Raw genomic sequence first — 25,084 nt, forward strand, 5'->3', positions numbered from 1 at the left:
GGCTTAAGTATCGTGACTTGAATCTCGTGATAATATCGTATTGTGACTTAAATATCTTTACTTGAATATCATGATAATATCGTATTGTGACATAAATATCGTGACTTGAATATCGTGATAATATCGTATTGTGACATAAATATCGTGACTTGAATATCGTGATAATATCTTATTGTGACATAAATATCGTGACCTGAATATTGTGATAATATCGTATTGTGACTTCAAAATATCGTGACCTGATATGTGACCTGAATGATAATATCGTATTGTGCCTTAAATATCGTATACTTGAATATCATCGTGATAATATCGTATTGTGACATAAATATCGTGACTTGAATATCGTGATAATATCTTATTGTGACATAAATATCGTGACCTGAATCTTGTGATAATATTGTGACAATATCGTATTGTGACTTGAATATTGTGTCTTGAATATCGTGATAATAACGTATTGTGGCTTAAGTATCGTGACTTGAATCTCGTGATAATATCGTATTGTGACTTGAATCTTGTGATTAAATCGTATTGTCAACTTCTCAGGACTTTAAGCGTTAGTGTCAGAAGTCAAAGTTATTGCTTGTGTTTGTTGTTGCCTCCTTCAGGAGGTGAGTCACTGTTTCCAGCTGCTCACCTCACTGTTCCAGGCTCCGCCCACCATCGCCGTCCCGTTCATCCAGAGCCTCGGTCCAGCGCTCCTGCGATTCCTCCAGGTACTGTGAGCGCCCTCTGCTGCTGACACACACACGCACACACACTGAGCGAAAGCACAAGGACAAACGCATTTGACATGAAGACCATTTCATGTGTTCATGTCTCTCTGGTTCATGTGTTCACAGGACGTGGAGCGGACTCGTCCTCAGACTCCTCAGGAGCTGCAGGAGGTTCTGGACGGAGTGCGGGCCATGGAGGCTCTAGTCCAGGCTGCGGACGAATCACAGCGTGAGTGACAGAGAGAGAGGAGCTCAGGCTCCGCCCACGACCATGAACTCACCCTGTCCTCAGGTGTAAACAGGAAGTAACAGAGTCAAGACTAGTGCTAAGCTAACTACTCTAATTTCCTCATCATTTTAAGCCAGCTACTCAGTAGTTGCTAACTATTGTCCTGGGTAATGCTAAGCTACCTACTGACTTGGTGCTAATACTAGTGTTATTCTGGTAACCGTGAAGTGCAGGAGGTGTTAGCAAAGCGTTGATTAGTTGCTGCGTCGTCTGACCCTCAGGTCCTCAGCTGGTGGCCATCTTACTCCCGCTCCTCATTTCCTTCCTGCTGGATGAAAACACTCTTGGCTCCGCCCCCGCTTCTTCCCGCTCCCTCCATGAGGCGGCGCTCAAGGACCTAATGCGGCTCGGCCCCCAGCATTCCACCGTCTTCAGGTACGATCGACAAACGTCCGTCCTGGATAAGTGAATAAACACCGAGTTAAAAGGGGCGTGGCTGATGTGTTTCCCCGCCCTCAGGTCTCTCATCAGGTCGTCTCCTCACCTCAAGTCTCGTCTTGAAGCGGCCGTCAGAGGAAACCAGGAGTGTGTGAACGCTAAAGCCAACAGTGCTAACCCTGCGGCCAAGGCGTCCCCTAGCATCACACTCAAGACCAACTTCCTGTGAGTCCAGACCAACTTCCTGTGAGTCCACTGACCACATGTCCACCGTCTCCTGGGACAAACGGCTCTTCCTTTTTTTTTTCTTTTGTCATTAACGGATTTATTCTTTTCTACATTTAGACGACAGAATAAATCAGTAAAGAGGGGAGGGGCTTGTGTGTGTGTGGCTGGACATCAATGTCTGAAGAAAGCCAAATATTAGAGACGAGACTACGTGTGCGCAAATACTGTGAGGGAGTGGATTTTACGAGCATCCGTGAATGCATCACAACTGAGCAGAAATATCACAGACAGACATGGTTAGATTTTTAGTCTCTTTATTTGCTCATAAAAAGGGAAATATACACAAATATATTTGTCCTTCACACTTTGTCCACATGGAAACCCAGAAAAATGAAAGACGAACTGAACTCTCTTCAAAACTCCACATGAAAGGAAACAATCGTGCATAAACTGACTGTGAATCCACATGTTTGCCTGTGTTGACGGTGCACTCTGTTTCTCCTGTCGCACTTGCATCCCAGAATGAAGACGATGTGAGAAGAAGTCTCATGAAACGGAGAAGTTAACTTTCTCTGTGTGGACAGAAAGGACAGACGGGACACGTGTCCCAGACGTTCACAGCCACTGCACCATGGACAAGTCTCCACTGTAGTTAACGCTGGTTTATAAAAAACTCTCATCATCTTCTGACCTGTTCTGTTCCTCACACTGTGATCAATGACAGGTGTAATAAAATAAATAACACACTACGTCACTTTAAGTCTTCCATATCTATGTCACATGTTCACATCTTTATCTCACTGTTACACAGACATCTGTAAACCACGCCAAACCCCATAGAGAAAATCAGTGATTTTAGCTGCAGGGACACAGGAGCTGCTGGTCCTCTGCTGCCTCGTGTGGTCACTTTGTGTCACTGAAGTTAATCTGAGCAAAGATTTTCAAATGCCCAATTTATAAAATGAGACATTAGAACTTAGTGATTACATGTCATTTAGCAGACGCTTTTATCCAAAGCGACTTACAATGGAATCAAGTACAATTAGCCAGGGGTGGAATCGAACTTGCGACCATGATGTCTTTGGTACACAAGGTAGGGTCTTAACCACTGAGCCACTCCACCCCAGTGATGGAGGCAGCAGTGGATCAACAACTGTGTGTGTGATGTTAAAATCACTGATTTCCTCTGAGGTTTGGTGTGAGAGGGTGAGTGGTTTCTGTCACCATCTTACTCAAGAATTGAAGAAGTTTTTATTGTCATTATGAGGACATAATGAAATTTTTGCAGAGACTCCCGGCTTAAGGTACACAGTAAAATAGCAAAAATAACAGAAATAACGAAGGACTTGACATTTAAATAGATGACGAAAGGCACTCAAATAAGACACAACAAGAGACTTAACACTAATGAGACACAACAAAATATAAAGTACTCTGTTAAATGTTAAGTTTCCTTCTAAAACTTGACATTTACAAGCACTATAAAGAGCACTGCTTACGATTATTATGAAAACTGCATGGACAAAAGAAGTGATGATGGTCTACATATGTCGATAAACTCATGTATGTGTATATACACACATATATATATATATATACGTACATACGTGTGTGTGTGTGTGTGTGTGTGTGTGTGTGTATGTATGTATATGTATATATATATATATATATATATATATACTATATATATATATATATATATATATATATATATGCATATATGTATATAAAACGTGAGTTAAAAGAAAGTGTCCTTTCATCATCAAGACGCTGACGTCAGATCACGTGGCTTCACAGCTGACCTCCATGTTTTTAAACCTGACGCTGCCCCTGGTGCTGCCTTCATGGACCGTGGGAAATGAAATCACCGACACTGACCGAGCGTGAATGAATCACGTCACACACGGTTCTCTGACTCTCCACGTGCATCATATTAATGAAATCATGCTGCGACGTGTTTTCATGACACTGCAGTTTGTTTGTCCACAGCTCAGGTAAATAAATACTGACTCATGTTGGGTGACCTTTGACTCATGAACTGATATTCCTCATTGGTGTAAAACATTTTACATATAGACAATCAAATAAAAATGATTAAACGATCGTAGTTTAAAATGTAGTTGTTGTGCTGTTTTGTCATTTAAACGTGAGCACGGAGAGAGACTTGTTTTATCACGAGCACCATCATAGAAATGTCATCTCCTCATTAAAAAGTTTGCTGACAGCAGTGGACAGACAATACAAATTGTAGGTCAAAGTATAAAACAATATGAACAAACGTAGAAAGACAAGAATAATAAACCAATGGACATATTCTACATTCACACACATAAACAATGATGTTTATACATGAGTCAACTAAACGTGGAAGGAAAGACGAAAGGAATTGACTCTGAAAACATGCGCAGGATTTTATTTGATTTAAAATAAACATTTTCACTTAAACACAAACCGTGTCATTAATATGCTGTTGTTGTCAGTTTTACAAATGTGGACAATCAATGAAACAACATAGTCTATAGTTTTCCAACTTCGACGTGTTTGGTTTGTCCGAGCCCGCTGTGAGGACTTGAACGCACCAGGCTCGGCTCTCCATTTCAGTGGGCTCCTCCGGTCATCAGCGCCTCATCAGCGGCCGCTGCTGCCTCTTCTACGCCGCTTACGAGACATGGAAACACCTTGATTTAAGACCCGACATCGGCGACACACACTGCGCTTAAACTTCCACTTGTAGCCGGAACATCACTCTCCGTTCCGCCGCTGAGACAAACAATAAAAAAACGGTGAGTGACTCGTCCCGACCCGGAGCCCGGGAACCGACCCCTCTCGTGGTGAGTGTCCGCGGCCCCGCTGCGGCCTCTCGGCTCTCCCGGAACTCTAGTCCCGCGGCTCGCGCTTTTAGTCCGAGGCCGCAGACATACTTAGCTCTCTGTGTGGAGCTTCAGGACACATTTAAAACACAGAGAGCTCTTGACGTGGCCGTTCTTTTGGGTATAATTCATAAACGGGGGCTGTTGAAAGTCGACAGGTGGCGCTGGTTTGTGAAATAATGTTGTTTTAGCAGCTTGCCTCAGGATGAGCTAGCGTGATGCTAACGGCTAGCTCGCGCTCGCTGTGCGGCTTCGTAGCCTCTGATTTCACAGGTTAAAGAAAAATAAACAGGTTTGTCTGGAAACGTCGTGTTTTCTCCGGGATATTTCACCAGAGTAAACGCTTTTTTCACGGGACTGACGAGCTGCGCTTGTACCGTCCGCTTTAATCGCTACCGACATCGCTCATTAAACAGCGATATTTACAGATATGCTTTGTTATTTTTCATCAGGCAGGTGATGAAGAGTGTTGCCTCGCCACTAGAGGGCAGAGCCCTCTTTTTAAAGGTGCACTGTTTAAAAATGAGTGACATCTAAAGGTGAGCGTGCAGATTGCAGCTTCTCATTGTTCCCATGGTGGCGCTGTGGTGGCCTTCACCTGTCAACGATATCACAAACCCGCGCGTGGACCAACACCGATGTCAGTCCGATAAGTCGTTTTAGAGCGTTTATGAACGACACATGTTTTGCTGAGTCATTTCAAAGGCACAATTCTCCATCTGTGTCACAGATTTTGTTCTCTCAGCCCAAACGTGACTCAGCTAAAATGCTTTTGCTGCGTTCTATTAACAGTTTCACAGTCTGTGCAGAGTGAAGCGTGCGCTACGTCGCAGGTTTAACGGTTGCATGTCCGATATCCGATCCAGTGATACTGACCGATACTGACTCCCACCCTGCTGCCGGTAGTAATCATCACGTCTGACTAGTTAACATGATCATGTTGTTATTTACATATTAGTGATTTTAAATCCTCCTAAATGTCACGCAATGGACCTTTAGACCAACTCTCTGAATGTTGACGTCAGCAGTTTTTATTTTCCCTGAGTCATGTTCTGTGGTGTGGTCTGATTAGCTTGTTGTTTAAGGTGACTACGATTGTTACCATGAGACACGAACTTTGTCACAGGAGGATTCTGGGAGATCAGCTGATGCTTGAAATGGTTAAAGACGACTTTTACCACAACAAGTCGCTGGACTGTACGAGCGCCGAGTCGTTTATTCATATTATTGATCACGATCACTGTCGCTGATATGATCGCTTCAGAAAATGATTCACTTTTAATTGTTTTTCTTTGTTTTGTGGAGAAAATAAAGTCGAAAATATTGACGTTTAAGAAGCTGAAAAATGTCAGAAACTAGAAAATGTTTAGTTTCTTTTGATTTTTCAGCTTCTTAAATTAGATTCATTGTGCAGCCAAAGGCTTTATCCTCCACATGAGGGTCAGGGGAGGAGCGATGGGCGGAGTCACACCCTGGACAGATGCCATCGCAGAGACAAACAGCCATTCACTCTCACACAGTTTGACTGAAAAAGCTTCAGAGGCTAATTTGACACTAACATCCCATCATGCACTGCACTGTTGCAGAACGATGGAAACATGGCCGACGCTGTTTTGACCTTTTTCTAACGTGAAGCTTTAAAACCATTGATCTGAATGAGAGAATGAGTGATGTCACTGGTGTGTTTCCAGGTGAACAGTGTCCGTGTGTCCTCTCTCCCTCTGTCCGGTTGGTTGGATGAGTTCCAAACAGCAGCAGAACTGTGAGCACTGATTGGGCACTGAGCCAGGTGAGTAACACACACACACACACACACACACCTGCAGTGTTTGTGCAGCAGGGGGCGCTCACAGTGCTGTTAGCTGACTGTTGTCGTCGTCAGGTGAGCCGTCATGGCGGACGTGGACCCGGACACTCTGCTGGAGTGGCTGCAGATGGGTCAGGGCGATGAGCGCGACATGCAGCTCATCGCTCTGGAGCAGCTCTGCATGCTGCTGCTCATGTCTGACAACGTGGACCGCTGCTTTGAGACGTGAGTTCTTCACGGAGGTTTCTTTTACGAGGCCTCGGGGAGGTCACGGGTCACAGGTCACAGGTCGCTGATTCCTCTCTGCTTTCCTTCCAGCTGTCCTCCTCGCACCTTCCTCCCCGCGCTCTGTAAGATCTTCCTGGACGAGAGCGCTCCAGATAACGTGCTGGAGGTGACGGCGCGGGCCATCACCTACTACCTGGACGTGTCGGCCGAGTGCACGCGCCGCATCGTGGGCGTGGACGGCGCCATCAAGGCGCTGTGTAACCGCCTGGTGGTGGTGGAGCTCAACAACAGGACGAGCAGAGACCTGGCCGAGCAGTGTGTGAAGGTGAGTGACATCACTGACGCGCCGCGCGATCACGCTGAACCTCTTCGCTGACGCGCCGCGCGATCACGCTGAACCTCTTCGCTGACGCGTGATCACGCTGAACCTCTTCGCTGACGCGCCGCGCGATCACGCTGAACCTCTTCGCTGACGCGCGATCACGCTGAACCTCTTCGCTGTCGCGTCGCGCGATCACGCCGAACGTCTTCGCTGACGCGATCACGCCGAACCTCTCCGCTGCCGCGTCACGCTGCCGCTGAACCTCTTCACATGTTCCCAGACTGTGGAGTTTCACTCAGGTCGAGCTGGGTCCCGTTTCAGAAAGCAGGTTTAGTGAAAACTCTGAGTTAGTAAGGGGGATGGACACTCGCATGTGCCACCATGACGTCATGTCATCGATGTCACTGATCATGATGGAGATTGTAGCTGAACACTTTAAGTTCACTGGAGTTTAGAAGTGACTGTGTTTATATTTACACGTGGAAACATAAAAGAAACCCTTTCATAATAACGATTGGTCCATAAATCAACTATGTTTGATCCATATTCTCATCTTCAGTTTGTGTCTCGTCACGTTACAGCTGAATAAATATCAAATGTAACATAATGTTAGGACTGCAGCGTTTTATCATCGTTATAAAAAGTAAATATAAATAAAATGTAATGCTGTTCATTTATTGACTAAATGTGTCATGGTCATTATCATGTGTTCATATTTCTGCTCAACTGGATTAAAATGGAGGCTGTGCTCTTTGTTTACCTGTTGCCATGGTGAATCGTAGTGTCAGAGCTCCATTGATGATGACTTTTGTTATTCCCAGCGCACACACGCTTAACTCACAGTGAACTGAACTGATGCTGATCAGCTGTTCTGAAACCCAAAACTCAGAGTTTGTTGAACCTGCTTTCTGAAACACACCCCATTTGTCTTCTTTGTAAATGTTTGTTTTGTGTTGTTGTTGTTGTTTATTTAGTGTGTGTTGTTGTTTGTAAATGATTGTTTGTTTGTTTTATGTGTTGTTTGTAAATGTTTGTTTTTGTGTGTTGTTGTTTGTAAATGATTGTTTGTTTGTTTTATGTGTTGTTTGTAAATGTTTGTTTGTTTTGTGTGTTGGTGTTTGTGAATGTTTGTGTATTTTGTAAATATAAATAAATTTGAGTTGAGTCTTTGTGTCGGTCCAGGTCCTGGAGTTGATCTGTACCCGGGAGTCCGGCGCCGTGTTTGAGGCCGGAGGTCTGAACTGCGTCCTGAGCTTCATCAGAGACAGCGGCCACCTCGTCCACAAAGACACGCTGCACTCGGCCATGGCCGTGGTGTCCCGCCTCTGCAGTAAGATGGAGCCTCAGGACTCGTCTCTGGAGACGTGCGTGGAGTCTCTGTCCAGCCTCCTCAAACATGAAGACCATCAGGTAACCACGGAGACACTGGGACCGCTCTGCGACCCCGGCGCTCGTGTGTGTCCTAACCTTTGACCTTTGTCCAGGTCTCGGACGGCGCGCTGCGCTGCTTCGCCTCTCTGGCTGACAGGTTCACACGCCGCGGTGTTGACCCCGCCCCTTTAGCCAAACACGGCCTGACAGAGGAGCTGCTGTCTCGCATGGCCGCTGCTGGCGGCACTGTGTCAGGCCCCGCCTCTTCCTGTAAGCCGGGCCGGACCTCGACAGGCGCCACCCCTTCAGCCAACGACTCCAAGCTGAGCAACCAGGTGTCGACCATCGTCAGCCTGCTGTCCACGCTGTGCCGCGGCTCGCCGCTCGTCACACACGTAGGTCGACGCCTCCTTTGCCCTGACGGCGAATCTGAAACTCTGAAATTCTCTAACGCGTTTTCTGTCTCCGTCGCCTCAGGACCTGCTGCGCTCGGCGCTGCCCGACTCCATGGAGTCTGCACTGGGCGGAGACGAGCGCTGCGTGCTGGACACCATGAGGCTGGTGGACCTGCTGCTGGTTCTGCTGTTCGAGGGCAGGAAGGCGCTGCCCAAGTCCACGGCCGGGTCCACGAGTCGGATCCCCGGCCTGCGGCGGCTGGACAGCTCCGGGGAGAGGTCGCACCGGCAGCTCATCGACTGCATCCGCAGCAAGGACACGGACGCCCTGATCGACGCCATCGACACCGGAGGTGCGGCCTGTGGCGCTCGGACTCCGCCCACAGCCCTCAGGTGTCTGTGATGACGTTTCATGTCAGTCTTTCTGTTTGTGTCGCAGCGTTCGAGGTGAACTTCATGGACGACGTTGGACAGACGCTTCTGAACTGGGCCTCGGCGTTCGGGACGCAGGAAATGGTAAAATCAATCTATGACGTGATCGCGTTAACTGTGTTGCTATGGTAACTAGTGCTGCTAATCCACTGGTTCAGTTAAATCAATACAAACTCAAAATAACTAAAGAAAGTTTTTATTATTTTTATCACCTGTTTACAGGTGGAGTTTCTCTGTGAAAGAGGGGCTGACGTCAACAGAGGTCAGAGGTCATCCTCCCTGCACTATGCTGCTTGTTTTGGGCGCCCACAAGTTGCCAAGGTAACACACACACACACACACACTATCTGAGGTCAGAGTTTTCCCTTCAGGTCACTGAGTCACCTGGAGCGATGCTGCGCTCTGATTGGCTGTGTGTGTGTGTGTGTGTGTAGACACTGCTGCGTCATGGAGCCAACCCTGACCTGAGGGACGAGGACGGAAAGACTCCTCTGGACAAAGCTCGGGAGAGAGGACACAGTGAGGTGGTGGCCATACTGCAATCACCTGGTCAGTGAACGCACCACAACGTCACATTTAAAGGGACACGTGTGTGAGACACTGGTTTCTGCTTGCTAACACTCACCTGATCACAGCTTTATCTCACTGCTGGTCCTCTGCTGCCTCGTGTGGTCACTTTGTGTCACTGAGGTCAATCTGAACAAAGGAATTCTAACGCCGAAGAGATCAAATAAGACATTAGAACTGATTTTCTCTGAGGACTTTGGTGTGGCAGAGTGAGTGGTCAGTATGTGTGTGCGTGTGTTTCAGGAGACTGGATGTGTCCCGTGAACAAAGGCGACGATAAGAAAAAGAAAGATGTGAACAAAGAGGAAGAGGAGGGCAGTGAACCCCGAGGAGACCCAGAGATGGCTCCGATCTACCTGAGGAGACTGCTGCCTGTTTTTGCACAAACCTTTCAGCAAACCATGCTGCCTTCTATTAGGTACACCACCCACACGCACACCACCTACACCGCCCTCACTGTGTGGACACGCTGCCATGACCCTGCGGCGACACTGAAAACACACACACACACACACACACAGCTGAAGAATGAACATGGTCCTGTGGCTCTGTGTGTTGTAGGAAAGCCAGTCTGGCTCTGATCAGGAAGATGGTCCACTACAGCAGTGAGGTTCTGCTGAGGGAAGTGTGTGATGGTGAGACGGGTCACAACCTGCCCACGGTGCTGGTGGAGATCACAGCGACTGTCCTCGACCATGAGGTACCCTCACTCACTCACTCACTCACTCAGTATAATACCACGATGCAACGATACTGTGATAACATGACTTCATAGCTCCTCCTCCTCTGTGTGGGCGGAGTCATCACAACATCCTGTGTTTTCAGGATGTTTAAGTCTTTTTAACGTTGATCTACAGTCGTTACTTTGTTGTCTTTGACGTGGCACTCATGACTCGTCACGCACTGACGACACTCTCTGACCAATCAGAGACCTTCAGTCTGATGACATCACATGTTAGTCTCAGCTGAGCCTCGTCAGACCAGGAAGTAAAAACCCAGCAGGGACCAGGTTCTGTCACTGAGCCAGGACTGAGTCGTGGATGTAAACTCCCTCTTCTTTCATTCATTTGAGCAGCGCCACCGTGAGGAGACGTGCGGTAGTGACGCCTGGCGAGTGAAGCTGCAGGACCCGTTTACGTTAGAGCGACTTCAACTCCTTCAGAAAATGTCCTTTTTCCAAGATAACTGTCAGTTATTCAACCTTTCACTGAGAAGCTGACGTCATAAACATGTGACCGTGAATCTCGCCTGTGATTGGACGCTGAGGTTTTACCGTAGTAACAAGTATATGAGCGCAAAGCTCTGTTTCTCTGCTTTCCTGTTTCCATCCATCTACCACGCTACCACAGGGGGCGCTGTGCCAATCACACCCTGACTGACCATAGTTCTAGAATGTTCTAGATATGACAAACGGTCTGACAGTTACACTGTGTGTGTGTGTGTGTGTGTGTCAGGACGATGACGACGGTCACCTCCTGGCTCTGCAGATCATCAGAGACCTGGTGGACAAAGGTGGAGACGTGTTTCTGGACCAGCTCGCTCGACTGGGAGTCATCAACAAGGTGTCGACTCTGGCTGGACCGGCGTCCGACGACGAGAACGAGGACGAGGCCAAGCCGGAGAAGGTGTGTGTGTGTGTGTGTGTGTGTGGACATCTCGTTTCAAGGAGGTGTCACAGAATGGGACGGAAAAACACAACTTTAGAGAATGTAATGTCGTCGTCGTCATCATCGTCATATCAGAACAGGAAGTGTGTTTGTTGCCCCTGCAGGAGGAGGAGGTGCAGGAGGACGCCAGGGAGATCCAGCAGGGGAAGCCGTACCACTGGAGGGACTGGTCCATCATCAGAGGCAGGGACTGTCTCTACATCTGGTCGGACGCTGCCGCCCTCGAGCTCTCTAACGGCTCCAACGGCTGGTTCCGCTTCATCCTGGACGGGAAGCTGGCGACCATGTACTCCAGCGGGAGTCCAGAGGGCGGCTCGGACAGCTCTGGTACGGAGGACGCGTCACTCACGCGCCCGCCGCTCGTCTTGATTAGCGGCGACTGATCTGTTGTTTATGCTCCGCCCACAGAGTCTCGCAGCGAGTTCCTGGAGAAGCTGCAGCGAGCGAGGAGTCAGGTGAAGCCGGTGACGGCCAGTCAGCCCATCCTGTCCAGCGTGGGTCCCACCAAGCTGACGGTGGGGAACTGGTCCCTGGCCTGTCTGAAGGAAGGAGAGATCGCCATCCACAACTCAGACGGTCAGCAGGCCACCATCCTGAAGGAAGACCTGCCCGGCTTTGTCTTTGAGTCCAACAGAGGGACCAAACACTCCTTCACTGCTGAGACGTCTCTGGGTGAGTCAAGACTCTTCATCGTCCTGTACTGACGAACCATGTGACTGTAAAATACAATATAAATACACTGTAAAATACTAAATAAATGCACTGTAAAATACTACATAAATGCACTGTAAAATACAATATAAATACACTGTAAAATACTATATAAATACACTGTAAAATACTAAATAAATGCACTGTAAAAAACTGTTGTGTGTGTGTGTAGGCTCTGAGTTTGTGACGGGCTGGACGGGGAAGCGCGGCAGGAAGCTGAAGTCAAAGCTGGAGAAGACCAAACAGAAGGTGAAGAGCATGGCGAGGGAGCTGTATGACGACCACTTCAAAGCTGTGGAGAGCATGCCCAGAGGAGTGGTGGTCACTCTGAGGAACATCTCCACACAGCTGGAGTCTGCCTGGGAGCTGCACACCAACAGACAGGTGCTGACACACACACACACACACACACACACACACACACACACACACACACACACACGATCCAAAAAAGTATGAATATCAGTTGAGTTGTGAATGTAAGTAACTGTTGTGTGTGTGTGTGTGTGTGTGTGTGTGTGTGTGTGTGTAGTGTGTTGAAGGCGAGAACACGTGGAGGGACCTGATGAAAACCGCTCTTGAAAACCTCATCGTGGTGTTGAAGGATGAAAACACCATTTCTCCGTATGAGATGTGCAGCAGTGGCCTGGTCCAGGCTCTGTTCACTGTCCTCAACAATGTGAGTCCATGACACCTGTCTGTGTCTCTGAGGAGGAGGAGGATGATGATGATGAAGATGATGATGATGATGATGTGTTTGTCCTGCAGAGTGTGGATCTGGACCTGAAACACGATTGTAAGCCTTTAATGGAGAGGATCAATGTGTTCAAGGCGGCGTTCAGTGAGAACGAAGACGACGAAAGGTAACGACGGCACAGACTTTGACTCATTATGATTGTGAAGAGTTTATGTAACTGCGTCTAAATGGATTCACTTTATTTAAAGATCTGACATTTATTAACGTGCCGTGTTTTCCCACGCTGAAAAATCACATTTGAAACAAACTGATTCATCGATTATCAAAGTCATTTAGTAATTGATTAATAATTGAATAATCGTGTGTGTGTGTGTGTAGTCGCCCAGCTGTTGCCTTAATCCGTAAACTGATCGCTGTCCTGGAGTCGATCGAGCGTCTCCCTCTGCACCTGTACGACACTCCAGGCTCCTCCTACAACCTGCAGGTGAGTCACCTGATCCCAGAGTTTATGTTTGACCTGTGACAACCAGCAGGTGGCGCCCGCCCCAACCCCCCCAGCATGCCGCGTGCATTGACTCCCATGTGTTTTCGTCGTCCTTCAGATCTTGACGAGGAGGTTGAGGTTCCGGCTGGAGCGGGCGCCAGGTGAGACGGCGCTCATCGACCGCACAGGGCGCATGTTGAAGATGGAGCCGCTCGCCACCGTGGAGTCACTGGAGCAGTACCTGCTGAAGATGGTGAGGACACGCACCGACACGCACCGACACACACACACATCAAACGCTGTGCTCAGCTCTAACGTGAACTTCCTCCTCTCTCCTCTAGGTGGCAAAACAGTGGTACGACTTTGAGCGTTCGTCCTTTGTCTTCGTGAGGAAACTGAGGGAAGGTCAGACCTTCACCTTCAGACACCAGCACGACTTTGACGAGAACGGCATCGTCTACTGGGTCGGAACCAACGCCAAGTAAGAACCTGGACCACAGCAGCTTCTCTCTGTAATGCTTCTCCAGCGTCTGTTTGGATTTTAAAAAAAAACTATGAAAGGATTTATAATGACATCACTTCTCCTTTAAGTTTTAGAAGGAATGAATATTTACACATAACATATGTCATAAAACGAGGACACGCCCCCATCATCTCCACAGCAGAGTTAAAATAGCACTTCTTTTTCTTTCAGGACGGCGTATGAGTGGGTCAATCCAGCCGCCTATGGCCTGGTGGTGGTGACATCATCTGAGGGGCGGAACCTTCCCTACGGCCGGTTGGAGGATATCCTGAGTCGAGATAGCTCCGCCCTCAACTGCCACACCAATGATGACAAGAACGCCTGGTTCGCCGTCGATCTCGGTCTCTGGGTCATTCCCTCAGCGTACACACTGAGACACGCCAGGTAATAAAACAAACGCACACTGAGACACGCCAGGTAATAAAATAAACGCACACTGAGACACGCCAGGTAATGAAACAAACACACTCTGGGACACGCCAGGTAATGAAACAAACGCTGAGACTGAGACGTGTGTGTGTTGATTGGCTGTGACCCTGTGGCCCCTCCCTCCCAGGGGTTACGGACGCTCGGCGCTCAGGAACTGGGTGTTCCAGGTGTCGAAGGACGGTCAGAACTGGACGACTCTCTACACTCACGTTGACGACTGCAGCCTCAATGAACCCGGGTAAGAAGACCAGCTGTGACTCGCCATGTTCCGCCGTGTTCTGCCGTGTTCTGCTGTGACCGTGTGGGCGTGTCTTCACAGGTCGACGGCCACGTGGCCTCTGGACCCGTCCAAAGACGAGAAGCAGGGGTGGAGACACATCCGGGTCAAGCAGATGGGGAAGAACGCCAGCGGTCAGACTCACTACCTGTCGCTGTCTGGACTGGAGCTGTACGGCACCGTCACCGCCGTCTGTGAGGACCAGCTGGGTGAGGAGGGGGCGTGGCCGTCACCACAGTGACAGCGCGAGCGGGTCAGACGACGACACTAACCCGTCTCTCTGTCTCTCTCTCAGGTAAAGCGGTGAAGGAGGCGGAGGCAAACCTGCGGCGTCAGCGGCGCCTCTTCCGCTCTCAGGTGATGAAGTACATCGTCCCCGGAGCGCGGGTCGTCCGCGGCATCGACTGGAAGTGGAGAGACCAAGACGGAAACCCGCCGGGCGAGGGCGCGGTCACTGGAGAGGCTCACAACGGTACACTCACACTTCCTGTCTTGTGTGTGTGTGTGTGTGGAGCAGTGTTAGTAGTTACCATGACAACCAGCAGCTCGGATCCAGCAGGTGATGTGGAGATGAACAAAGATCAGAACCTGACTCACCTCACTTCCCCTCAGTCAGCTCCTCCTCTTGCTGCTCCTCCTCCTCCTCTTGCTCCTCCTACTGCTGTGTCGATGGTCATGTTTATTAATCTCAGTCCAGGATGATCTTGTTGTGTTTTTCTGTGTCATGTTGTTTCTTCTTCTTCTTCTTCTTCTTCTTCTTCTTCTTGGTTCCACCTGAACTCAACATCACATGAGCACGAATGTGAAAGTATACTGATCACTATCATTCAATAGTGAAGGAGTGAATGGTTTCCATGGAGACAGACATTTGAAGTTCTCATGGAAGCATGGATTAAAAATGTGGCACCGCTCCGACTGTAACATCCTTCTACATGAAAACAACAACAAGAAACTGAAGTCTGTAAACCACACACGCACTCACTCACTCACTCTCACACACACACACACACACACACACACACACACACACACACCAAAGCCCACAGAGAAAATCAGTGATTTTAACATCACACACACACACGGCTGCCTCCATCACTAAGTTTGTTTTATTTAGTCTCTTCAGTGTTTGAAAACCTTTCTTTAGATTAACCTCAGTGTCACAAAGTGACCACATGAGGCAGCAGAGGAGCAGCAGCTAAAATCACTGGTTTTCTCTCTGTGTGTGTGTGTGTGTGTGGTTTACAGACTTCCTGTTTGATTGAGAATATTAAAGGAGCTTCTCTCACACACATCCTCTTGCTGTGATCTGGTCCAGTGTGGAGCTGCTCTGACTGTAAGCTGCTTCTCTGTCTCTGTCTCTCTCTCTCTCTCTCTCTCTCTGCCGGGTCTCTGACGTCCGTCCGTCCATCTCCCTCCTATCTCTCTGTCCATCCAGGCTGGATTGATGTAACCTGGGATGCTGGCGGCTCTAACTCTTACCGTATGGGCGCTGAAGGGAAGTTTGACCTCAAGCTTGCTCCAGGGTTCGACCCTGAGTCGGCTGCCACAGCGCCGTCACCCAAACCTGTCTCATCCACTGTTTCAGGCCCCGCCTCCTCCACGGTGGGACCCTCCGTGACGCCGGCGGCCAGCGGCGCCACCACCACGACCACGTCGTCATCCTCCTCCTCGCTGTCGTCGCAGCAGCAGTTGTGGAGCAGCCTGGTGAAAAATAACTGTCCCGACAAGGGCGGGGCCACGTCACTGGGCGGGGCCAGCTCGTCCAGCAGGAAGGGCAGCAGCAGCTCGGTCTGCAGCGTCGCCTCCTCCTCTGACATCAGCCTGAGCTCGTCCGTCGGGCCGCCGGGCACCGGCGGTCTGCGGCTGGAGAGGAGGGCCGAGGGTCTGCTGCTGGACCAGGGCTCGGGGCCGGGAGGAGTCATAGGGGGCGGGGCCGGCGACGGACATCAGCTGGAGCCAATCGTGGTGCTTTCTTCCGCAGTGGAGGGTCTGTCGGGCTCCGCGTCCAGCTCCGGCACGCTCAACGCCGACACGTCCGCTGCCGGAGACGACGCCAGAAACAAGGACTCGTCCACTGACCCGGCGGCGGCCATCTCCATGGGTCTGGTCAGTGTCAGCTCCCCCGACGTTAGCTCAGTGTCGGAGTCGTCCGGCAAAGACGCGCCCTCCCAGAGGCCTCTGTGCTCGGCGGCCAACACCAGGCTGTCGGTCAGCTCACTGCTGGCCGCCGGCGCCCCCATGAGCTCCAGCGCCAGCGTTCCCAACCTGTCGTCACGCGAGGCCAGTCTGATGGAGTCGTTTGTCCGCCGCGCGCCCAACATGTCACGCACCAACGCCACCAACAACATGAACCTGAGCCGCAGCAGCAGCGACAACAACACCAACACGCTGGGCAGGAACGTCATGAGCTCTGCCAGTGAGTACTTATACTACTACTACTACTACTACTACTGTATACTTTAGAACACTTTATAAGACTTCAGAATACTGCACTACTACTACAACACCAACATGCTGGGCAGGAACGTCATGAGCTCTGCCAGTGAGTACTATTACTGCTACTACTGCACTCATACTGCACGGTAACACCCAAATACTACAGTAATACGACACAACAGTAGTGCTGGTGTAGTACTGCTGTATTTTAGGTTGATGATGAAAGTGATGAGTCAGATCTCAAATGTCGTGTCAATGGGTCACAATAAAAGCTTTGCCACAGTGCTTTTACTTTGAAAAGAGTTGACCAGAACGTAACAAGCTTCCTGTCCTGCTTTCTCTCTGGTTTCTGTCTCTCTCTGTGTGTGTGTGTGTGTGTGTGTGTGTGTGTGTGTGTGTGTGTGTGTGTGTGTGTGTGTGTGTGTGTGTGTGTGTGTGTGTGTGTGTGTGTGTGTGTGTGTAGCCTCTCCTCTCATGGGCGCTCAGAGCTTCCCTAACCTCACCACCACTGGCACCACCTCCACTGTTACCATGTCCACCTCCATAGTAACCAGCAGCAATAACGTAGCCACGGCCACCACCGGCCTGTCAGTGGGACAGTTGCTAAGCAACACTCTGACCACCAGCCTGACGTCCACGTCCAGTGAGAGTGACACTGGCCAGGAGGCGGAGTTTTCTCTCTATGGTTGGTGTTCTCACTCACACACACACACACACAGTCAAACATGTAGTAATACTAATAATAATGATAATTATTGTAATAATAGTAATGATAATAACAAATAATACTAATAATGATGATGATATTAATAATTGTGATAATGATAATAACAATAATACTAATGATGATGATGATATTAATGATAATAATTGTGATAATGATAATAACAAAATAATACTAATAATGATGATGATGATGATATTAATAATAATGATAATAATTGTGATAATGATAATAACAATAATACTAATAATGATGATGATGATATTAATAATAATGATAATAATTGTGATAATGATAATAACAATAATACTAATGATGATGATGATATTAATGATAATAATTGTGATAATGATAATAACAAAATAATACTAATAATGATGATGATGATGATATTAATAATAATGATAATAATTGTGATAATGATAATAACAATAATACTAATAATGATGATGATGATATTAATAATAATGATAATAATTGTGATAATGATAATAACAATAATACTAATGATGATGATGATATTAATAATAATGATAATAACAATAATACTAATAATGATGATGATGATGATACTAATAATAATGATAATTGTGATAATGATAATAAAATAATACTGATGATGATGATGATATTAATAATAATAATAACAATAATAGTGATAATGATAATAACAATAATACTAATAATGATGATGATGATATTAATAATAATGATAATAATTGTGATAATGATAATAACAATAATACTAATGATGATGATGGTGATGATATTAATAATAATGATAATAACAATAATACTGATGATGATGATACTAATAATAATAATGATAATAATTGTGATAATGATAATAACAATAATACTGATGATGATGATACTAATAATAATAATAATAATAATTGTGATAATGATAATAACAATAATACTAATGATGATGATATTAATAATAATGATAATAACAATAATACTGATGATGCTGATACTATTAATAATAATGATAATAATTGTGATAATGATAATAACAATAATACTACTAATGATGATGATGATAAATGGATCATGGTGGGTTTTTGAAGTTCATAAAGCACTCACTCTCCCACACCAAAGCCCACAGAGAAAATCAGTCATTTTTGCTGCTGCTCCTCTGCTGCCTCGTGTGGTCACTTTGTGTCACTGAGGTCGATCTGAACGATGGATTTCAAACACTGAATTGACGAAATCAGACATTAGAAGTTAGTGATGGAGGCAGCAGTGTGCGTGTGTGTGTGTGTGATAAAATCACTGATTTTCTCTGTGGACTTTGGTGTGTGAGAGTGAGTGCTTCATTAACTTCAGTTTCAAGGAAAGAAAGTAAACTAATATAATATAACAGTAACACATGCAGTAAAATCTACGTCCATGTCTTTGTCTCACTGTTGGACAGACAGACGTTTCCGCTCTGATGAATGAACACACACTCAGATGCTGGCTTTATAACATTTGCTCAGAGCTTGTGTGACATTATGGGATGTACAGATTTACATACAGTGACATCATTAGCTGACTCCTCCTCCTCCTCATGTGCTCTGTCCACACCTCCTGCAGACTTCCTGGACAGCTGTCGGGCGAACACGCTGTTGGCCGAGCTGGACGACGAGGAGGATCTCCCCGAGCCGGACGACGATGACGATGAGAACGAAGACGACAATCAGGAGGACCAGGAGTACGAGGAGGTCCTGGTACTGCAACTCCACGCTTTCATTCATTCATCTTTGTTTTTATTGTCTTTTAAACAATGAGGATGATGACGGGGTCTCTGTCGTTCCTCAGGAGGAGGAAGAGTACGAGACTAAAGGAGGACGCAGGAGGACGTGGGATGACGACTTTGTCCTCAAGAGACAGTTCTCCGCTCTGGTCCCCGCCTTTGACCCACGACCAGGAAGAACCAATGTCCAGCAGACCACTGACCTGGAGATCCCGCCTCCAGGTGATGCACACACACACACACACACACACACACCTGGGTTCGTACAGAGCCTTGAAAGTCTGGAGAATGCTTGACGGCCAGGTGAGGGCCGTGTGCAAGGAAAGAAAACACGGGGAGCAACACTCATACAAGACGGAAGTTCCTTGAAAAAAAAAAAAAGTTTTATCTTGAAAGTGCTTGAATTTCACTCTTAAAAAGCTGTACGAACCCTGCAAGTCGTGTGACTCTGACCTCTGACCTCCTGCTGCAGGAACGCCACGTTCTGAGGTTCAGGAGGAAGTGGAATGTACTCCGTCTCCTCACCTCGCTCTCACCCTGAAGGTACGACAACAATCACTGTCCTCTCTCCACTAAATGTCCGTCCACATGATCTGATTCACGTTAACGTCTGTCTGTCTGTCTGTCTGGCTGTCTGGCTGTCTGTCTGTCTGTCTGTCTGTCTCTCTGTGTGTGTGTGTGTGTGTGTGCAGGTGGCGGGGCTGGGTACGACCCGGGAGGTGGAGCTTCCTCTGTCCAACTACAAGTCCACCATCTTCTACTACGTCCAGCGGCTGCTGCAGCTGTCCTGCAGTGGAGCCGTGAAGACGGACAAACTGCGACGCATCTGGGAGCCCACGTACACGTAAGAGGGGCCACCATGTTTACTGCTGCTGTGACGTGTGAGGTTCTCACTGTCTGTCTGTCTGTGTGTGTGTGTGTCTGTGTGTGTGTGTGTCGTGCAGGATCATGTACCGGGAGCTGAAGGACGCAGAGAAGGAGAAGGAGAGCAGTAAGATGGTGAGTCTCTCACACACGCACACCAGTCTCACACGACAACATGACTGACCTTTGACCCGTGCCCTCCAGGACTTCTGTGAGCTCGGTGTCTGTCGCTCCGGCGGCCTGAGCCCGTCTTCGGTCTCGGCCAATCAGAGCAGCGAGATCCTGGGCGGGGCCAGGGAGGCGGCACAGGCGAAGGCGGGCTGCAGCCAGAACACGTGCGGCGTGGAGGACGTGCTGCAGCTGCTGCGCATCCTCTACATCATCGGAGGAGACTCCGCCTCCAACGCACGCACGCTGCAGGAGGGTACGAACACACTCACACAGAGTTATTATGGGATAGTTTGAGTGTGTGATGTTCTGACGTCTTGTGTTCAGATGTCGACGATCTGCAGTTCAACGCTTCTCCTGAAGAGTTCACCAGTAAGAAGGTCACCACCAAGATCCTGCAGCAGATCGAGGTCAGTGAGTCACATGACCCCGCACGGCCCCGCCCCGCAGCTTCCATCTGTCACTGTGACGTCATGGTTGTTTGTTTTTTTCCCAGGAGCCTCTGGCTCTGGCGAGCGGCGCTCTGCCCGACTGGTGCGAGCAGCTCACGTCCAAGTGTCCTTTCCTCATTCCCTTTGAGACGCGGCAGCTTTACTTCACCTGCACCGCCTTCGGAGCGTCCAGGTGAGTCTGACTCCGCCCACGGGACATTACACAGGGATCGTACGGTCATGAAAAACCGGGAAAAGTTTTGGAGATATATATATATATTGGCGTTAATGAAAAACAACGTTTCCTGTAAAGTTTTTGAAAAGTCATGGATAGTAAAACATAAATAAAATAATGTGATGTGGAAACAAGTGACCACACGTGGGTTTGAAGAATGCTCTGACAAACGCCAGCAAAGTGTAGTTTCAACAACCAGTGGCTTTTTAAGGGGAGCTTTAAACTTTGGCCACTGAAAGACGCTGAACACGGACGTACTAAATGCAGACGTTTCCATCGTGACATTAGTGAGACACATGAATCTCAACTGTAACGCGTCTTAACGCAGCGACAACAGAAGTGCTTGTGTCACAAGTCGTCAGAACACGTAGTTTGTCTCTTCCAGGTAACGACGAGTGCAAGGAGATTTGCATGTGGTGAAAAAGTGCAGTTATGTATGCACACGTGTTTTAAGAAGCTGACAATGAAAGCGGTGTCGCAACACACTGCACATCTTGGAAATTCAATGAAAGGTCATGGAAAAGTCATGGAAAACTATTGCAAAAAGATTACTGTGTGTGTGTGTGTGTGTGTGTGTGTGTACACAGGGCGATTGTGTGGTTGCAGAATCGGCGCGAGGCGACCATGGAGCGCTCTCGACCGTCGACGACGGTGCGGCGCGACGACCCTGGAGAGTTCAGAGTGGGCCGGCTCAAACACGAGAGGGTCAAAGTCCCCAGAGGTGAAGCCATGATGGACTGGGCGGAGTCTGTCATGCAGATCCACGCTGACAGGAAGTCTGTACTCGAGGTGAGGGATAGTGTCTGAATGTGTATGTATGTGTGTAATAGTGTGTGTGTAATAGTGTGTGTGTGTGTGTGTGTGTCAGGTGGAGTTCCAGGGGGAGGAGGGAACAGGTCTTGGTCCGACTCTGGAGTTCTACGCTCTGGTGGCAGCAGAGTTCCAGAGAACGTCTCTGGGGATCTGGTTGTGTGACGACGACTTTCCTGATGACGAGTCTCGACAGGTGAGTGTCTCTCACGCACGCACGCACGCACGCACACACACACACGTTACATGCGGAGGCGGTCATAGCGGTCTCCCTGTGTGTCTCAGGTGGACCTGGGCGGCGGCCTGAAGCCTCCCGGGTTCTACGTGCAGCGCTCCTGCGGTCTTTTCCCGGCGCCGTTCCCTCAGGACAGCGAGGAGCTGGAGCGAATCACCAAGCTCTTCCACTTCCTGGGAATCTTCCTGGCCAAGTGTATCCAGGACAACCGTCTGGTGGACCTGCCCGTGTCCCAGCCCTTCTTCAAGCTGCTCTGCATGGGAGACATCAAGTCCAACATGAGCAAGCTGCTCTACCAGAGCCGCGGCTCGCCTCAGGGTCACGACCCCGACAGGCTCCACCCCCAGCCTTTCCTGCTGCTTTCCGAGGTTCAGTCGGAGGCGTCGACGGAGGAGAGTCAGGAGACGTTCTCTGTGGGCAGCTTTGACGAGGACTCCAAGTCTGAGTTCATCATGGACCCGCCCAAACCCAAACCTCCAGCCTGGTACCACGGGATCCTCACCTGGGACGACTTCCAGCTGGTCAACCCGCACAGGTCACATGATACGCCGTGTCTTCAGCTCCCTGTCTGTGTCTTCTTGTCATGTTGTCGTCGTCGTTTACCTGTGGTGTTGTTGTTGTTTACCTGTGTTGTTTTTCCTGTGTCTTTTCCTGTGTCATCGTGTTTACCTGTGTCTACCTGTCGTCGTTGTTTTCCTGTCGTCCGCTTCCTGTGTCGTTGTTCGTTTTCCTGTGTCGTTTTCCTGTTTTGTGTCATAACCGTTTACCTGTGTCGTCCACCGCTGTGTTTGTTTTCCAGTGTTTTCCGTGTCTTTTCTGTGTTTCCTGTGTCATCGTTGTTTACCTGTGTTACCTGCCGCCGTAAATGTGTTGTCATTGTTTTACCTGTGTCGCTGAATTTATGTGGATTTGTGTTAACAACTGTTGTCTTGTTTACCCTGCTGTGTAACTGTGTTTCTGTGTTGCCGTGTTTAAGTTGTCTGTGTATTAACCTGTGTCTTTGTGTCGCATGTACCCGTGTCGCCGGGTTTACCTGTGTCGCGGCTTACCTGTGTCGCCGGTTTAACCGTGTGTAGTTTTCCGTGTGTCGTTTAACCTGTGTCTTAACCGTGATTGTTTTAACCTGTATCGGCCGTTGTTTAGTTTAACGCCGCTGTTTAATTCGCTGTTTACCCGTGTCGCTGTCGCTGTCGCTGTTGTTTACCTGTGTCGTTTGTCGCATTGTTTTCCTGTGTCGTTGCCGTCGTTGTTTACCTGTGGTGTTGTTGTTGTTGTTGTTATTGTTGTTGTGGTGGTGCAGGGCGAGCTTCCTGAAGGAGGTGAAGGATCTGGTGGTGAAGAGACGTCAGATTGTGTCCAGTAAGATTCTCTCTGAGGACGAGAAGAACACACGGCTGCAGGATCTGATGCTGAGGAACCCACTGGGTTCTGGACCTCCACTCAGCATCGAGGACCTCGGGTACATGCACACACGCACACACAAAGAGGAGGAGTCTCAGAGTTCAGATAAAAGAAATCTGAAGACAGAAGTAACATTTTGGAAGGGAGGGGGCGGAGCCTGACTTACCCTCATGCACTTATTGGTCAGTAATAGCTGTCAGTCACTGTATAACCCCGCCCTAAAGCTACACCTGCTTCGCCCCCTATTGGACAGTGAGGAGAATACAGGTTAACACCATGTTTATAATGACAGTGGATCAGTGGTCGAGAGAGGTGACATAAATACAGACCATTTACTCTGTCTGTGTCTCTCTCCCTGTCTGTCTGCAGGTTAAATTTCCAGTTCTGTCCGTCTTCAAAGGTTCATGGTTTCTCTGCAGTCGACCTCAAACCAAACGGAGACGATGAGGTAAAAACAAACATCAGAGAGAGAGAGAGAGAGAGTTCTGATGGTTCCTAACGTGTGTGTGTGTCTCTGTGTGTCTCTGTGTGTGTGTGTGTGTGTGTGTGTGTGTAGATGGTGACCATGGAGAACTCGGAGGAGTATGTGGAGCTGATGTTTGACTTCTGTATGCACACGGGCATCCAGAAACAGATGGAGGCCTTCAGAGGTAAACACACTCACCCACACACTCACTCACTCACACGTGCACACGCATACACTCACACACTCACTCACACGTGCGCACGCACACACACACACACTCACTCACACGTGCACACGCATACATACACTCACTCGTCTCCTCTGCCGCGTCCTCGTCTCCTCAGAGGGATTTAACCGCGTGTTTCCGATGGACAAGTTGAGTTCCTTCAGTCATAAAGAAGTCCAGATGATTCTCTGTGGGAACCAATCACCTTCCTGGACAGCTGATGACATCATCAACTACACTGAACCAAAGCTGGGCTACACCAGAGACAGGTACACACACACACACACACACACACACACACCTGTACACACAGATGACTCATGACTCCGCCCCCTGCCCCTCCCCCTCAGCCCGGGCTTCCTGCGCTTCGTCAGAGTGTTGTGTGGAATGTCGTCGGACGAGAGGAAAGCGTTTCTTCAGTTCACCACCGGCTGCTCCACGCTGCCCCCCGGTGGCCTGGCCAACCTGCACCCTCGCCTCACCATCGTCAGGAAGGTAAGAGTGGGCGGAGACTCTGACCCGTCAGTCAGCCAGTGAATGCAGTGAATGTGAATGTGTGACTGACTGACTGACTCCGCCCCCTCAGGTGGACGCCACAGACTCCAGTTACCCGTCTGTGAACACCTGTGTCCATTACCTGAAGCTTCCGGAGTATTCTTCAGAGGACATCATGAGAGAGAGACTGCTCGCTGCCACCATGGAGAAAGGCTTCCACCTCAACTGACCTCTGACGCAGGAGGAGGAGGAGGAGGAGTCACCAAGAATCAAAAACAAATGTTGTACTGTCTCCTTTCCTCCCTCCTCCACTTGTCTCCTCCCTCCTCCGTGTGTGTGTGTGTGTGTGTGTAATCCACCACCTCCGCTTTTTTTTTTTTTTTCTCCGTGTGTGAGTGAGTGAGAGAGAGAGAGAGAGTTTTGGGCCAGTTTGTTGACGCCTGCAGGGGTCAAGGGTC

The 25,084-nt window shown here is 48.6% G+C and overlaps 2 protein-coding genes across 3 annotated transcripts; both read left to right on the forward strand.

Moving 5' to 3' along the window:
- The first annotated feature begins 402 nt into the window (after window positions 1–402).
- On the forward strand, window positions 403–2,363 carry LOC122764835 (HEAT repeat-containing protein 5A-like). Of its 2 annotated transcripts, none has more exons than XM_044018787.1 (5): window positions 403–719; window positions 846–948; window positions 1,230–1,383; window positions 1,468–1,632; window positions 2,136–2,363. In XM_044018787.1, the coding sequence occupies exons 2-4, from the start codon at window positions 912–914 to the stop codon at window positions 1,613–1,615; spliced, it is 339 nt and encodes a 112-aa protein (XP_043874722.1). In that variant the 5' UTR covers window positions 403–719; window positions 846–911; the 3' UTR covers window positions 1,616–1,632; window positions 2,136–2,363. The 2 variants fall into 2 exon arrangements, with proteins under 2 accessions (XP_043874722.1, XP_043874721.1); XM_044018786.1 differs by having other exon boundaries at window positions 1,468–1,611.
- A 1,828-nt stretch (window positions 2,364–4,191) lies between these two features.
- Window positions 4,192–24,978, forward strand: hectd1 (HECT domain containing 1). Its single transcript, XM_044018780.1, is given in 44 exon segments — window positions 4,192–4,397; window positions 6,176–6,273; window positions 6,367–6,516; window positions 6,610–6,844; window positions 8,024–8,251; window positions 8,326–8,607; window positions 8,690–8,960; window positions 9,047–9,123; window positions 9,262–9,360; window positions 9,474–9,588; window positions 9,850–10,024; window positions 10,168–10,306; window positions 11,061–11,231; window positions 11,378–11,600; window positions 11,682–11,945; window positions 12,157–12,368; window positions 12,517–12,663; window positions 12,753–12,847; window positions 13,060–13,165; window positions 13,284–13,418; window positions 13,507–13,646; window positions 13,860–14,072; window positions 14,245–14,355; window positions 14,437–14,603; window positions 14,690–14,866; window positions 15,830–16,810; window positions 17,294–17,515; window positions 19,136–19,277; window positions 19,279–19,517; window positions 19,768–19,838; window positions 19,988–20,139; window positions 20,240–20,294; window positions 20,364–20,583; window positions 20,655–20,737; window positions 20,824–20,951; window positions 21,581–21,782; window positions 21,862–21,999; window positions 22,089–22,573; window positions 23,339–23,497; window positions 23,809–23,887; window positions 23,996–24,089; window positions 24,250–24,400; window positions 24,482–24,626; window positions 24,718–24,978. Coding segments are annotated over 42 exon segments (7,806 nt in total). The 5' UTR covers window positions 4,192–4,397; window positions 6,176–6,273; window positions 6,367–6,376; the 3' UTR covers window positions 24,856–24,978.
- The last annotated feature ends 106 nt before the right edge of the window (window positions 24,979–25,084 follow it).

This window comes from Solea senegalensis, unplaced genomic scaffold (genome assembly GCF_019176455.1).
Source record: "Solea senegalensis isolate Sse05_10M unplaced genomic scaffold, IFAPA_SoseM_1 scf7180000017706, whole genome shotgun sequence".
NCBI classification, from domain to species: Eukaryota; Metazoa; Chordata; class Actinopteri; order Pleuronectiformes; family Soleidae; genus Solea; species Solea senegalensis.